The sequence below is a fragment of the Psammomys obesus genome, unplaced genomic scaffold (assembly GCF_907164565.1).
Source record: "Psammomys obesus unplaced genomic scaffold, mPsaObe1.curated_primary_1811, whole genome shotgun sequence".
Classification (NCBI taxonomy): domain Eukaryota; kingdom Metazoa; phylum Chordata; class Mammalia; order Rodentia; family Muridae; genus Psammomys; species Psammomys obesus.
In genome coordinates, this window is record NW_026596079.1 from 11,984,645 (window position 1) to 12,001,727 (window position 17,083).

General features: G+C 39.4%; 1 protein-coding gene across 3 annotated transcripts in view; it reads left to right on the forward strand.

Moving 5' to 3' along the window:
* Positions 1–17,083, forward strand: part of Adcy8 (adenylate cyclase 8) — a 212,622-nt gene that overhangs the window by 167,745 nt on the left and 27,794 nt on the right. For all 3 annotated transcript variants that reach the window (XM_055626672.1, XM_055626673.1, XM_055626674.1), the window contains 2 exons: positions 3,392–3,564; positions 14,806–14,884. In XM_055626672.1, coding sequence (XP_055482647.1) covers positions 3,392–3,564; positions 14,806–14,884 — 252 coding nt within the window. The remainder of the gene's footprint in view (positions 1–3,391; positions 3,565–14,805; positions 14,885–17,083) is intronic.

Below are 17,083 nucleotides of genomic sequence, written 5' to 3' on the forward strand. Positions count from 1 at the left end.
AGATAGATAGATAGATAGATAGATAGATAGATAGATAGATAGATAGATAGATAGATAGATCCTGCTCTCCAGTTCTATTTTGAAACCCTTCTTTGCTGTCATTCAAGTGTTCTTCTGGGAAGCCTCATAGTAGAATATCTTGTCTTTTGGACTTTGGGCTTTTCACTATTATCTTTCCTCTTCTCTACATCATTCTTCAAATCCCTCACCAATATTCTTTTACTTTTCTTCTACAGCTCCTTAGAAATGGAAGTCTATACATTTTAGTCCAGGGGTCTTTATTTTTTAAATATTCTCCAGGGATTTCTTGCTTGCATGTAACTGGAGCTGAATAATGTTAAATGTGCGTCTCCAAGCACAGCTGTCTTCCTGGGGCAACTAGTAAGAGTACAAAGACTATCTTTTGTCAGACAGAAACCCAGTAATAAGTAATATTGGATCCAGAATCTACCACATTATTAAAAAAAAAACATACAATTGAATAATTCAGACCCAAGGAAAGAGATTTTTATAGCGCTTCACAAAGCCATGAAGCTTCTGTAGCCACGTTGACCTCTGATTTATTTCCTAGTCTCACCTCCCAACATTCATTCAATGTGACTTCAGATGCCTATTGTATCTTCATAAGGCTATGTAGAGAAAGCAGGAAGACAATATATATTCTGTTGGCCCGTGTTACCATCTCTCCTTATGATCAGCTGCATGAGTCTTTTGTTAAATCAAAGAAATTAATTCTTCTGACACCTTGCTCCAATACCATGAAATTTAGTCTGTTTTGTCTTCCTCTTTGCTGTCCCTCTCTAAAGAGCCAAAACAAACTCTCCCCTTCTGTATCTCTTTAGACATACCTTCTCTTTATGAAATATGCTTGCTCCTGCCTCTCTGAACCTATCACGGTTGGTCATATTGCTATCAAAGTACATTTGGCATTTTCATAATATGTCTGGCAATTTCATAAATATGTCTGCCTCATATTTATTTTTTATTATGATTTCCTTTAGGGCCCAGCCATTTTTTATTTCTTTTTGAACCTCAAAAGCCTACCTACCACCTGCCCTGATTACAGTGGGCACTCAAAAAAATATGTCCTTCATTTTTTAATTCAACTATTGTGACCCCCATCCCAAATTTCTGATTCAAGGACACAATCATTTAATAGATTTTATATAATGAATGATTTATGACTTAAATCAACGCAGCCAGGCACAATCCTGTGCTATGCTGAAGGCAACAATGAACCAAGACCACTTGGACCTACTTTTTCTTCCTCATAGTTTGTGGTTAAAATGAAGCATCCTGGAAGTTTCTCTGGATGTAAAAAAAAATGTACAGAATGAAATATTTTGTATCTGGTCTCTTTACATATAGCTTCCTGTACAAAGGCATCAAGATGAACTGTGTAGAAATTTTGCTTAAGACCATAGAGGGCAACTGAAGGTAGCCTATCCTCCCATTAGGTACAAGGCTTAGTGGTGGGAATTATTAGAAAAAAAACACACACAAGGGAAAGGAAGCACCAAGTGCACCAATGGTTTTAAGGGCAGAGACAGTGCCTGGCTCTCTTCTGAGCCTGCCCCATATGACAGCTTACAGGGGGGTTGTCCTCAGTGAGAACTCATCTGGGACACTGTCTACATTTACGTATTCATATTTGTGAAAAGGTTTCACAAATGAATCAGTATCACTTAAGAAATTCGTAGCACTTCTTCAGTACCCAGAAATTTTTAGAAATTCTGAGCCTCTATATATAATAGAAGAGAGAAGAGAATGTGTACATGAATAAGCTGTAGTGTTATCAAATCCCACATCCCCAAAGGAGCCACATTCATGCAGACTGGCCATATCCAAATGATCGAGACACCTTTTTCTAGCTTCAGGATCATAAACAGTTTATTTAACGCTATGGCCATTGGTTTCTTAGCCATACAATAAGAGCTGTGAGTCCCATCCTGAATAGTTTCATTGAGTGCTTAAAGAAAAAAAAAAAAAATATATATATATATATATATATATATATATATATATATATTCAGATTTTGAGATCAAAATGGACCTCTTACAGTATGAATTTTACTATTCACAATCGAAACCCATCACCCAGCATATGCCAGGATAGTTCTGTAAAGGAAATAGGCAGAGGCGTTTTCTGTGTAATGCTGAAAGCTGTCTGTTTAGATGCTGGCAGACTGCTCTGCTATTCGAGTTTTTGGGTGATCCCAGATACACAATTTGAGAAGTAATGCTTGGCACAGAGTGGGAGATGTGGGGTACACTGTAGGTTGTAGGGTGCTTCTCAGAGGAAAGGACACCTGACGTGTGAAGAGGTGTACACTCACCTGAATGAGATGTGAGAATCAGGCTACTGAGGTGTTAGATATGGGTTTAGAGAGGGAGAGGAAAGCCTGGGGGCTCTGCTGTGTGGCAGACAGAAGAATTTGAGGGCATGGATGGCGAAGAAAGGATTCCCAGTGAAGAGTAACATGGTCAGAGGGGTGCTCCAGTAATTCTAGATGGAGAAAGAAGGCAAGTGTGTGTTTAGGGATGCTGAAGCCCAGAACCAGGTTTAGATGGAAACAAAGGGAGGTTGGGGGACAGAATTGTTCAGGGGATAAAGGCACTTGCTGCCAAGCCTAATGGTCTGGGCTCAAATCCCAGAACACAATGGCGTAAGGAGAGTCTCCAATTTCCACAAGTTGTCCTCTGACTTCTACATGTATAGTGTGGCATTCATGTGCATAGACATAAATAATTAATATGTGTGGAGGTTTTTTTAATTTTTAAAACCTGTTCTTGTGCTGTTCCAGAGAATTAAAGGAAGGGCAGTGGGTGGAGAAAGCTGGTGGGTGTGAGATCTGTTATGGGAGTAAGGCAGAGTCTAAAAATTAAAGATGGCTGACTGTGGGACATGGGGAGAAAGAAGGCATCAAAAACGAGACTGAGGAGGTAGAGAGATGGCTCAGCCGTTAGGAGCCCCAGCTGTTCATCTAGAGGAGGGGAGTTCTACTCCCAGCACCCACAGCAGCTAACAACCACATATAAATCCAATACCACTGAATTTGACAGCATCTTCAGATTTCCATTGGGTACCAGGCATGTATGTAGTATCTGTCCATGCAGACAGAACACATAAAACACTATAATAATGAGAGTGTTTTTAGAAAGATGAGACTGAAAGGGAATAATGTGAATGATAATTCTACACACAGAGACAGGGAGCAGAGACCCAGAGCAGGTGAAGGAAGGGTTGAATTAGAATTCCAGGAGGCCCCAGACCTCCCAGGGGAAATATTCAGGAAAGATCTGCCTAATGCCTAGGCGAGCAGGCAACATAGCTAGGAGAGGGACCTCGGAGATCTCTGAGAGTCTGACCACCTCCCTTCTCTGTTTGCAGTACTTTGTCTTCACTGGGGTGTTGGCCATGGTGACTTGTGCAGTGTTCCTCCGGCTTAACTCTGTCCTGAAGCTGGCCGTGCTGCTCATTATGATCGCCATCTACACCCTGTTGACAGAGACCATCTACTCAGGCCTCTTTCTGAATTATGACAACCTGAACCACAGTGGAGAGTAAGTGCCCACCACAGTGCTTATGTACCCAGCTGCCATGAAAATGAGAACACTGGGCATGTGATAGTCATTGCTGAAACTGGGAGATTGGCTTGTTATGAACATATTTCAACTCAAACATTGTCCAGCTTACAAATCTAAGAAAAAAATCTCTATTTTCAACACATGAACTATAGACTAATTATAATAATTATTTAAAACTTGCACTATGTTGGATATAGTAGCTTAGATTTCTTCCATACCTAATAATTAATTTCCTCAACATTAGCAGTTCTAAGGGCTGTGAGATCTAATTTTAATTTAACAATAGAAATACTGGTAACAGCAGCCACTGTGAACTGAGCCATTAAGATCCTTCATCCTTATTTCTGAAATAAAGAAAAATGCAAGAAGTGATGTATAAGTCAAGATTCTTTAAAGCACAGAGCAATGTTTAGATGCTGATACAATTCCTGGAGAATGAAAATGAGCGGCAGACAGTAACAGAGAAAAGGGTGAGTACCAGTGATACAGGCAGCATACATTATCAAGAGATTTAACCAGTGCCTTGGGAAATCCACTCACTCAGCTATTAAAAGTGCCAGCAGGGATGGAGAAGAATGCCTCGGTAGAGTAAGGCAGAAGAATGTATCTTCTGGCTCCTTCATCCTTCTTTCCCTTTGACCACACTTCAATCTCTGGATAAAGTTCTGTGGACATCTTCTGACCTCCTCAACAGCCAGTGTATCAAACCAGACCTTGTCCAGAAAATAGTGGGAGGAACCAGACAAAATAACAAGCTGATCAAGTAGAGAAAATAAATTTCTAATACTCTGAGAGAGTAACGGTCTGGGTAATCCAAGAAATCTAGAAAAGTGTTTAGTCCTCATATTCACAAGTCATCCCTTAGAGTAAACAATAACAAACAGGCACATTTATTTCTGTAACGAAGAATAAAGTATACCAAACATTGTTCAGATTCACTATCTGTTATTAATATTGTCTTTCATCCAGGAATAACCAACTAATTCTCTGAATGAGGAAATTTTTATTGTTTTTTTTTTATCATTTTCATGTATGTGTGTGCCACACGGGTGTGTGAAGGCCTGAGACTGGTGTCAGAAATAGTCTTTTACCTTATTCATTGAGGTAGGGTCCAGCAATGAAATCCATTGGCATGGCTGGTCTCACTAGCCAGCTTGCTGTGGAGACCCCTTCCTCCACCTTCCAAGGCTGGAATTACAGGCAGGCTGCCATGCCTATGCGGTAATTACATGAGTTTCTGAGGCTCTAAACTCTAGTCATCACATGTGTGTGGCAACTGCTTTAACCAGTGAGCAATCTCCTCAGTCCAAAGCACTGAGTGTCTCCATGCCAGGTGTTTAGCATCTGTATCTATGACATCTAATGCTGCTTTTACACTTGTGCTGTTGTCAGATGGTGTTGTCATTTTTTTTTGAAAAATTTTTAAATTTATTTATTTTTTATATTAATCACAGGTTATTTACTTTGTATCCCAGCAGTAGCCCCCTCCCTCATTCTCTCCCAATCCCACCCTTCCTCCTTCATCTCCTCCCTGCCCCTTTCCAAGTCCACTAATAGGGGAGGACCTCCTCCCCTTCCATCTGACCCTAGCTTATCAAGTCTCTTCAGGACTGGCTGCAATGTCCTCTTCTGTGGCCTAGCAAGGGGTGTTGTTATTTTAAGATCCACATCAACTGGCTTCTGTAGATCAAGCCTCTCTTGTCTGAAATATGCAAATAATCTATAATGTCAACTTATCAAAATATATGTTCTATACTTTTGCCTACATGTGTCTCTTGGAGTTTTATGTAAAAACACAGTTGCTGGATTGTAGGCTAACCAAATTCACTCCTTGAAAGCAGTATCATATTGCCAAATAGCCTCCATCATGATTCTAACAATTTTCCTCTTGTAGGTAATTGCCCTGTTGCTCTCCATTCTTGCCTTTAGTGTTGTTAGACCTTTGAAATCTTGCTGGATTTGTGGAAGTTCTTTTTTGGCACATGTAGCATGTGTGTGTGTGTGTGTGTGTGTGTGTGTGTGTGTTTGTGTGTATCTTTGAATGTGTGTATATGTATTTCAGGTACACACTCACACACAAAAACACACACTCACATATACACAGGTACACACAGGCTTACACACACTTGCACAAGAGCCCAAGTTGGCATCAGATATTATCTTCAGTCTGGGTCACTTAATGAACCCAGGGTACTCCTGTTCTGGCTTGTCTGGCTTGACCCTGAGAAACCCTGTCTCTGATTTCCCTGTCTCTTACTCCCCAGTGATGAGATTACAGATGGCTGCCACTCCTGCCCATCTTGGTGTGTGTGTGTGTGTGTGTGTGTGTGTGTGTATGTGTGTGTGTTTTACATAGGTCCTGGGGATCCAAACTCTGGTCCTCACACTTGTGTGGAGAGGACTTTACCCACGGAGTGATCTCCCCCAGCCTGGAACTGTGCTTTACATCACTTTTTTCATTCTCTAGTTAGAGGTAAGTCTGTGCATAGTTTCCTTATTCATCAGCCATTGACTTAAATTACCAGATCATACATACCTTGCCAATTTTCCATGAAACTAGCCCATTTTTTCCTGCTGAATTTACAACAATTAATTGACAAAGTATCTGTTCATGTTGGATAACATAATTTTATTGATGAATGCTTTATAGAATAGCCAAAATAAAGCAAATTAACATGCGCAGCCTAACACTTATTTTTGTAGTGAGAGCACTTAAAAATCTATTCAGCACTTTTCCAATATATGAAATACACAATATACAATATGGTATATTGACTATAATCACCATGGTGTACTGTTCACGTATACCCTGTGTTCTGTGTGTCTTGCCTGCTTAATCCTCAGCGTTAATGGAACTAGCACTGGCTTAAAACTAGAAGGCCTCTTCATTTACCCTTAGCAATCTCTTGGTAGACCCTGTATTCACATACAGTTATAGTGAAGGTTGTGGCTTTAACCAACAAAGAGAAACAGTTTGTTCCATAGCACTGCCCCAGGGCTACTACAAGAAAGGTCATTCTTAATGTTTTCTCCTTCCGAAGAGATACGTTTATGGCTTTAGTATTATTATTAGTAGTAATAGTAGTAGTTGTTGTCATTGTTGTTTTAAAGAAAAGTTAGTAACTTCTAAGTAAGAATTGTAAGAGCAAATATAATCCCAAACTCATGGCTGATAGTCAAGTCCTTCTCTCCACTACATCCTCTCTAAAATGTCAGCCATCCATTAGTCTCACCTTCCTTATATGATTGTGCTGCCTCATTCTCTGCTACCAACAGAATTAAGTTAGAAAGATGAAAATCACAGTTGGCCTCAGTCACAGCTGAAGACTATATCAGAAAACACTGCATCCCACTGGTCATCATAGGCTGATGGGCCCAACCTCTTGCTTTAGAAGTTCTTGCTTATTTGGGACGTTTTCTCAAGTTGCTCCTGATTTCTCCCGAGAATGGCAGACTAATTCTAAAATGTGGCAATTGCAAAGAACCTTGGGTGGGGCATTCTGACCGCTTCCAAATTGGGATGATCCTAATTCCCGAGACTATTTTCTCCCCACACTGCTCATCACCTCCAATTCATGACAACCTCCTGTCTCCGTAAATGACGCCGAGCTGGAAGTGGCTTCAGCCCTACTCTTATGTCAGTCACTAGACACTAATCATCCTCAGCATTCCTTACCAGGAAGCACTATAGGAAATTGCTTAAGAGTGTCAGTTTAGGAGTTAAAGCACCTGAATTCAAGTCTCAGCTCTTCCACCAGCCATGCATATGAACTTGATCAAATTAATTTAAAATGATTCCAACTTCTCCAACTCTTGCTATTTTCATCAGTGGAGTAGGAATAGCACCAGATCCTTTGCTATAGGAATGTTTTTTTATACGACTCAAACCTGATCAAACTCTAATTTCTTTATGAAGGCACTTAGCTTTCATTGTGTTCAATTAGTCCCATTAAGTATATTGTGCTGTCATTGAATTCTAGAAAGTCTTTAATTTCTTTTTTGACACAGTGGTCATTGAGTAGAAAACTGTTCAGTTTCCATGAGTCTGTAGGCTTTTTATTGTTTCTGTTGTTGCTAAAGTCCAGCTTTAATCCCTGGTGAACTAATAAGATACAAGGGGTTGTTCCAATTTTCTTTTATCAGTTGAGGCTTGCTTTATGATCGACTTTATGATCAATTTTGGCAAGTTTCCATGAGCTACTAAGTTTTTTGTTTTAGTGAAGTGTTCTGAAGATATGTTAGGTCCATTTGATTTATAATATCTATTAGTTTCATTATTTCTCTGGTTAGTTTCTCTCTCTTGATGATCTGTTCACTGGTAAGAATGAGGTGTGGAAGTCTCCCACTATTAATATATGGAATTTGATATGTGATTTAAGCATTTGGGGCATAGATGTTCAGAATTGAGATGTCGTCTTGGTGGATTTTTCCTTTGATGAGTTTGAAGTGTCCTTCTCCATCTCTTTTGATTGATTTTGGTTGAATATCTATTTTATTAAATATTGTTTCTTGGGTCCTTTTTCTTGGAAAACCATTTTCCAGCCTGTTACTCTGAGGTAATATCTATCTTTGACGTTTGCTGACATTTGTTTCTTGTATGCAGCTGAATGATGGTTCCTGTTATTACATCCATTCTATTAGCCAGTGTCTTTTTATTGGGCAATTGAGTCCCAAGATATTCAGAGATATTCATGATCAATGATTATTTTGATGTTGATGGTGGTAGTGTGTGTGTGTGTGTGTGTGTGTGTTGTTGTTGTTGTTTCCCTTCTTTTGGTTTGGCTGGTGTGGAGTTATTTGTTTCCTGTGTTTTCTTGGGTATAGTTAACTACTTTGGGTTGGAGTTTTCATTCTAGTATCTTCTGTAGGGCTCAACTTGTGCATAGTATTTTTAAATTTTATTCCATCATGGAGTATCTTGTTTTCTCCACCTATAGTGATTAAAAATTTTTCTGGGTTTAGTAGTCTGGGCTGACATCTGTGGTCTCTTAGGGTCTGCAAGACATCTGTCCATCCCTTTTTGGCTTTTAGAGCCTCTGTTGAAAAACTGTATGTAAATCTGATAGGTCTGCCTTCATATCTTTTTAAATTATTTTTTATATTAATTATAGTTTATTCACTTTGTATCCCAGCTGTAGCCTTCTCCCCCACTCCATCCCATTCCCGTCCTTCCTCCCTTACCTCCTCCCAAGTCCCTCTCCAAGTCTTCTGATAAGGGAGGTCTTCCTCCCCTTCCATCTGATCCTAGCTTATCAGGTCTCATCAGGACTGGCTGCATTGTCTTCATATCTTACTTGGCCTTTTTCCTTTGCAGATTTTCATATTCTTTCTTTGTTCTATACATTTAGTGTTTTGATTATTATGTGGCAGGAGCATTTTCTTTTCTGGTCCAATATATTTGGTGTTCTATAAGTTTCTTGAATGTTTTTAGGGATCTCTTTCTTTAGGTTGGGGAAATATTCTTCTATGATCTTGTTGAAAATATTTTCCTGGCCTTGAAGCTAAGAATCTTCTCCTCCTTCTATTCCCATTATTCTTAGGTTTGGTCTTTTTATCGTATCTCATTTATTAGTTGTCTTGTGTCAGGAACTTTTTAGGTATAACATTTTCTTTGACCAAAGTATTAATTTCTTCTATCATAACTTCTATGGCCGAGATTCTCTCTTTTTATCTCTTTTATTCTGATGGTGATGATTACATCTGTAGTTTCTGCTCTCTTCCCTAGGTTTTCCATCTCCAGGATTCCCCCAGTTTGTATTTTCTTTATTGATTCTATTCCCATTTTCATATCTAGAACATCATTTCCTTCATCTGTTTGATTGTATTTTCCTGTATTTCTTAAAGGGCTTCATTCATTTTATTGTTAAAATCCTCTGTTATCTTTACAAGGTTGGATTTAAGGTCTTCTTCTTATGCTTTGGCTGTGTTGGGATATCCAGGGCTTGTTGTAGTAGGAGAGCTGGGCTCTGATGGTACCATACTTTCTTGGCTCTTATTGATTGTGTTCTTATGCTGGCCTTTAGCCATCTGGTTGTCCCTGGTATTAGCTGGATGTTCCTGATGCTAGCAGAACTCCTCAAGGAGGCTAACAGAGCTTAGGGCATGACAGTGGAGCTCATGGAACAGTATGCTGCTCACCTCAACTGGCTGTGCCTCAGGTAGACCTGAATGTTCCTGGGCCCCTGCAGGACTCCTTAGAAAAGCATGAAGAACCATAGGCCTGACAATAAAGATCAGAGAAAAGAGTGCAGTTCCTTGCTACTGGCTGTTCCCCAAGGGGACCCAGCAGGGGACTGGCAGGAAGGGGGTCTAACCTGGATGTTTCCTTGGGCTTGGCAGGTCTCCTTGGGAAGGCACACAGAGCTGTGGGACTGACAGTAGAGTTCAGGAAAGAGCATGCTGCTCACCTCTGCTGGCTAGGCCCCTCGTTGACCCAGCAGGCAAAGAATTGGTGGGGAGGGTGATGTTCTCCATTTCTAATGTATGATTTAATAACTCTAATTGTTATTATGAGGCCATTGCCAACCACTTTTCACTCTCAGTCTTGTGCATGTACCCAAAACACTGTTGTTCTTTCCTTGCCTTGTTTGTTGTTTACTTGTTGCTCATTGAATTTAATTAGATTGCCCAAATGAATATGGTGGAAGGTTATTTGAACAAGTGTAGCATCATAGTGGCTACACCACTGAGGAATATGACTCTTCCTACCCAACAGCCATCAAATTCTATAACCCTTCCTGGTGGAGTTGAGCCTTAGGAACTCCTACCCCCTCCATGTTGAAATATTGATGGCTCCAGTCTTGTGTAAGTCTCATGCAGAAAGACACTCCTGCTATGAATCTATTTCATTGCCATAAAACACCTTTTCACAGCAGTCTGTCCCATCCTGTCATGTTCTTTCCACCTCCTCTTCTTTAATGTTCCCTAAGCCTTAGAGGGATTTATAAACTGGTTGCCTTTAAAGCTGAGCATGAAGTTGTCACTTATTCCTGGCACTTTTACTGGCTAGGAGTCTGCACTAACCCTGGCCCACTAAAAACTGAAGCTTCTCTGACTAAGCCTGAGAGCAGCAGTAACCTACAGGCACAAACATAAATGTTTAGAAGGCAGTTTGTCACCACATCCATTTAGCAAAACAGCAATAGAAGGTTCCTCCCTAAGGCCAAAACAAAATAGATGGTTTCTCCATTCAGTAAAACAACAGTAGAAGGGTCCCCCTACGACCTCCCAGCTTTTGACTATTGATCAGTTTTACAGTACCCGGCATGAACTCCTCTTCTGAAACAGACTTAACTCTAATAAGAAGAGTTTGGTTACCCTCATAACAGTAATGACACTCTGATACCCACTGGGTAAATCTTGTCTGACAGTTGGTACTATAGCTCATGTGACTCACAGCTGTGTAATGTGTTGATGACTTTTCTCCCCCAGTTGTCTGGATAGCACCTTCTGGCACTGTGGAAGCTACCCAGCATAACGAAGCTTCCAGTTCAGTTCCAGCTTAATGGCTCTATGTGCTGCAACCAAAGTCTTGATCAATAGAGTCTTGTCATCCGGTGGGAAACTGAATAATAACAGTCTACATTGCTTTCAGGGCCTCCCTGACTAACAACTCATATGGATGTAGCCATATCTGGCACGAAAACTTTTATTTAATAACCTGTGAGCTCTGGAAGCCACATTATTTACCCATACATAGTACCTCCCTTCAAATTGATTTTTAATTATTTATGTTAATTACCTTACACAACAGTGGGATGCCATATGGGTTTTTTAGATATCCTTACTTTTGTTTAACCTATGGAAACCCCTCATCCTGACATCCATCCACCCACATCCCCTCTTAAACCTTTCTTTCTACTCTCCATACTCTCCCACTTCACTTTTATGACCCAGCAATTCTACTATCTCCCTCCAGTAATGCTTTTCCTCAACACTGATCTTTCCTGGCCTCAACAGAAACTTCAAATTAAACACAGAAATCTAAAACGTCAAGGCTAATATTCTCACATGTGCAATCGCATGAAGTGTTTGTATTTCTGAGTCTCGGTTATCTCCCTCGGTATGTTTTCTAGTTCTATAGATTTTCCTGCAAAATTTATTTTTATTTAGTGCTGAACAAAATTCTATTATATGTATGTGTCACATTTTTATTAGCCACTCATCAGTTGATAGACATCCATGTTGATTCCATTTTCTAGCCACTGTGAGTAGGTTATCAATGAGTATGGATATGCAGGTATCTCTGTAGTCAGTTACATCATCCAAATTGTTGACATGAGAAAGCATAAAGCATATTTAAAGTGGTTGCTTCAGATATAATGCAAGCTTTCAACAGTAAATTCTTACCACACTAGTAATAAGACACCAGAGTAAAAATAAGATTAAATGAGATTGTTTATTAGGAGTTTAGTGGAGAAAAACAGAGACCAATAAAAATTTGTAGGTGAATAGTCATGTTGAAAACTAAGAACTTCTCACCTGAAATCTGGGTTCTTATCCTGATAATGACTCAAGTGAATTTGTGACCGTGAGCCTTTGACCTCTTCCCTCTGGACTTTAGTCTCTTATAAAATAAAAGCCTTGCAAGGGGTATTATTATATTACACATGATACACATAATACAGAATAAAATGGATTTGCAAAATGAAATGTAATATGGTTAATTATATAAACCTATTATCATTATATTAAATGTAAAAGTATCTTATAAAACAATATGAGCATTATAGCCTTAAATCTATACATACATTTTTGCAAAGAAGATATATAAATGATGTTTAATAGACTCCAAAATAATCATAGTTTTCTCTGGATGATTAGCTCTCTTTTTTAGTTTCCAGATTCACTACAATTAGCATAAATGTTTCACTAGTGAGTCGTGCTCACATTAAATATTAATTTTTATGATACATCAGATGAAATTATCTCTAAAGATTATAGTGACCCTGTGACTTTACTACTCAACATGTGTTTTCAATTAATAATATCCTTTTCCCATGGAGATGGTAGTATTACTTCAGCTATTTTATTAATACAAATCAATATCTCATCATTTCCTTGGTATTAAGTCTGTGCAACCTAGTATTAGACAAAGCTCAATAATATGGAGTATATTTTAGTCACTTGACTCTGTATGGTTTTTCAAAAGTTATGGAAGGTACAAGTAAAACTTCTGAATTCAAATGAAAATTTTTGTGGTGTTTTTCTCAATATGTTTGGGTTACTAGTCACATACTTTGGTCCCTATATAAGACTTTTTTTGTCATGTGAAACACAGCTTAAACACTCAAACTTTTTTCATAATTTTTTTTCTTCTAAGTCTGGTCTAGCTGTGTCTCTATTTTTGGTCAATCACTGTTTTCAAAAATGATTCAAGAAGTACTCGTGTTGTCTCTTGAAAATGTGTTTCAAATGATAAATTTCTGGGCTTAAAATAAGTTTTGCGCATCATAAAGAATAGGCTATCTGAAGCACCAGGCTGTGCAGGAGTCTGGGACAGATTGACAGAATCCAGGGGAGGTTCTAAACATAGGACATCTCTCATTCAAATGAAGTAATATAAGCAAATGAGTCTTTAAAGCAACACAGCCATGGGTACAATTATGTGTCAGAGGCTTCATAGAGTAATGAGAGAAAGGTCTGGGCCAGGAACCATGCCAAGTACCTCACTAGCATTGTTCGTTTCATCCTCACAGTTAATGAGGTAAAACACTGTAGAGTCATTCTTCACATTTGAATGATCTGAGGCTCTGAGATATCCAGTGGCTTGTTCAAGGTCAAACAACTGGTCAAAAACAGAGATGCACTAAGAATCTGGATAACCTTCATGTCTTTAATAATTTTTTCTGAGCAGTCTATAAACTTCAAGATCAGAGAAGCAAGTGACAGTGAGAGAGAGAGAGAGAGAGAGAGAATTATAAAAATATGCCTATCTCTTCAAAGTAAGCACAATAATATAGTATGGGTGGGTGAATGGATGGATAGATGGATGGATGTGTGGATATATTGATGGAAGGATGGATGAATAGATGGATGGATGGACATGTGGATGGATGGATGGATATGTGGATAGATGGATATGTGGATGGATGGATATGTGGACAGATAGATGGATGGATGGATGGATGGATGGATGGTTGGATTCATCCATCTCTACCTCAATACATGGATTACAGTCCAACCCTCTTTACCTTAGCACTATTGTTGGATGGTTTTGACAAATTCAAGCAGTTTCCCTTACTGAATCTTCATATGGCCTCAAACATGACATGATATTTGCTCATTAACCTGAGGCTAGAAATGTCTAAATACCAAGTTAAGTGTTATATGGCTTAGATCTACAACTTGGCTGTCTTACATATTTCCTAAACATACTGGCTCAGTTATTTACTCTCCCTTTTAAAACAGTATCAGAGCAATAAGGATATATCCACCCTAATTAAAAAAAATTGTCGACATTTTTGTTTTTTCCTCTAGTGAATTATTTGATATCAGGGACAAGGTGTCTTCTTCATTTATGTATCCCAGTGTATGTTGGGATATGGTAGATGCTCAGTCATGATGTCCTTCTCTGGGATTATAACTAAAAAACAACAATAAAACCCACTGTTAGTAGATTAGCATAAAAATACAAGAGCCTTCATCAAAAGATGTAAAAAATGGGGGCCAGCAGACGCCACTCACAGAACTGACATATGGATTAAAATAATTGATAGAAGAATTAAAAGTGCTCAACACATAGACTTAATATAATAGTTTGAGCATGAAGGCACTTAGGATAAGAAACATCACATGGCAAGCATTGAACACTGGCTTCTTAAGTAGGCAGGTAAATACCTTAAAAAATGAAGGAAGGAATACTTGCTTTTACAGTATATTTCTGATGAGAAGTTTTTAAAACTCTTTGAAATATAGAAAAATCTCTATAAATATAGAGATATTATTGTTAATGTTGATGTGATCATGTTTTCTAGATGCTAAGCCTTATATTTCGTTTTACCAGCTATGCCTTGTGTGGCCTCATAGGCTTGGTGGTCTCTTGTTTTGTGAAAGAGATGACATGCATATCCTTATAGCAGTCTATATTACATGCCAGGTGTTTGGTGCTCGTTTCTTCTCATCACACTCCATTTTGAACCTGTTTCTTCATGCTTACCCTAGAAATTCCCCCATGGTTGTTAGTCACCAGGCCATTCTGCCTTTATTTTCCCACAGAGATTTCCTGGGGACCAAGGAGGCCTCACTGCTGCTGATGGCCATGTTCCTTCTTGCTGTGTTCTACCATGGACAGCAGGTAATGTCATGGTTTTCTCCAGCTATTCATAGTCACCTGTCATGTGTATTGCCGTAAAACTATCTTGCTAGGCTTCACTGTTCCTTGAAGCATATGAGTCTTAATAAACTGATTACAAATAAAACCACCTAATGATCAAAGAGCAGGCCAATCAGTTCATGTCAGAGACAGTCCCTGTCCCCATTACTGTGGAACCCACTTGGACACTGAACTGCCATGGGCTACATCTGTGCAGGGGTTCTAGGTTATCTCCATGAATGGTCCTTGGTTGGAGTATGAGTCTCAGAGAAGATGCCTGGGCCCAGATTTTTTGGTTCTATTGCTCTCCTTGTGGAGCTCCTGTCCTCTCCAGGTCTTGCTATCTCCCCTTTTTTCATAAGATTCCCTGAACTCTGTCCAAAGTTTGGCTATAAGTCTCAACATCTGCTCTGATACCCTGCAGGGTAGAGCCTTTCAGAGGCCCTCTCTGGTAGGCTCCTGTCCTGTTCCCTGTTTTCTCCCTCTTCTGATGGTCTGCTCTTTGATCACCTCTTTCTGATGGGGGAGCAACCTTACCAGGCCACAGAGGAAGATAATGCAGCCACTCCTGATGAGACCTGATAGACTAGGATCAGAAGGAAGAGGAGAAGGACCTCCCCCATCAGCTGACTTGGAGAGGGACATGGGTGGAGAAGGGGAAGGAAGGGTAGGATTGGGAGGGGAGGAGGGAGGGAGCTGGAGCTACTGGAGGGATACAAAGTGAATAAACTGTAATTAATAAAAATTAAAAAAAACAAATTTAAAAAAAAACACCTAATGAAAAGCCAAGCTGGAGAGGATGACTTGATAACCAGTGTGTTTTCAAAGCCCTCTGAGTCCCTCTATTTCAAAAACATTGTTATCCTAATTAAAAATAAAAAAATAAAAGCTTTTCATTTCTGGCTGACATGAACTTTTCCCAATTCTGTGGCCCAGATACAAGTTTTACTACAGAAGATGTGTGTGGCTGCAGGGAAACAATCAGGTTCGAGGATCAGCTAACTCACTGTTCTAGCTTAGCTCTTCTCAGCAGTGTACAGCCTTAGACATATATCAGCCTTATCTCCCGATGCTCAGTCTTGTCATCTCTAGAATAAAATAGTAATGTATGCATAGATGGTTTTGAGGGAATAGTTGATAGTATTTTCCATGGCTTCTTGGTTCTGTCATGTGAGTGAACAGGCAAATGCATATTAGTCACCTTTCTCAGAGTTGAAACCGAGAACTTAACAAGAAGCAAATTAAGGAAGGGAATATTTATCTTGGCTCACAGTTTAAAAAGGAACTCAACTGTAAAGTAATTAAATTTTAAAAATTAAAAAAAAAACATAAAAAGAAGGAACTCAATGCATCGCAGAAAGAAAGGCATGACAATTGGTCATATTGCTCCAATCTGGAAGCAGAGAATGAACAGGATCCAGATATCAGAAGCCAAGGTCTGCCCCAAGTGGCCTACTTTATCCATCAACCTCCTAGGTGCCATCACCATCTGTGGACTCAGTGTTCAAATACATGAACCTGTGATGGACAAACCACAGCATCACAGGAAGAACTTCATTATTGATTTGTTCAGAATAAACAGCATGCCTGCCATGTTGATTCTACTCACTCTGAGCCCCTATTTTTTTATTAGGATATGGAATATAAAACTCTGCTCCTGCTTCCCTTAGAAGAGGATAGACCATAAACCATGCAAAGTTGTTATATGTAGATAATGCTTACCCAAGGTCATAAGTCATGCAGAGGTGTCACAGGTAGGGTGTGCTTACCCTGGTCTTCACGAGAGAAGATTATTCTTCCTAGGATCACTATGGTAGGCTTCAAGCAACAGACCTTGTCTAATGTGCACCCCCAAGGAAGGCTATTTCTCTGGGTTCCAGCACTCCTTAGTTGTCTGTAGTTCTTTCTGTAGGGTTGAGGCCTCATGAACATTCCCTGTCCACTTTAGAGAGGCTACTATGGGGAAGGAAAGAAAGAAAAGGAAATGATATAATTACAAAAACAAAATAATGAAAAAATTTAAAGCATATAGGGCTTCTCCAGGCATACTGTAGTATGCCATGAACATAATTTCCTGGAAAGATTTTCACTACCCTACAGGAACCAGCCTTGCTGCTATACTCTTCGTCCAACTTGTGTGTGTGTGTGTGTGTGTGTGTGTGTGTGTGTGTGTGTGTGTGT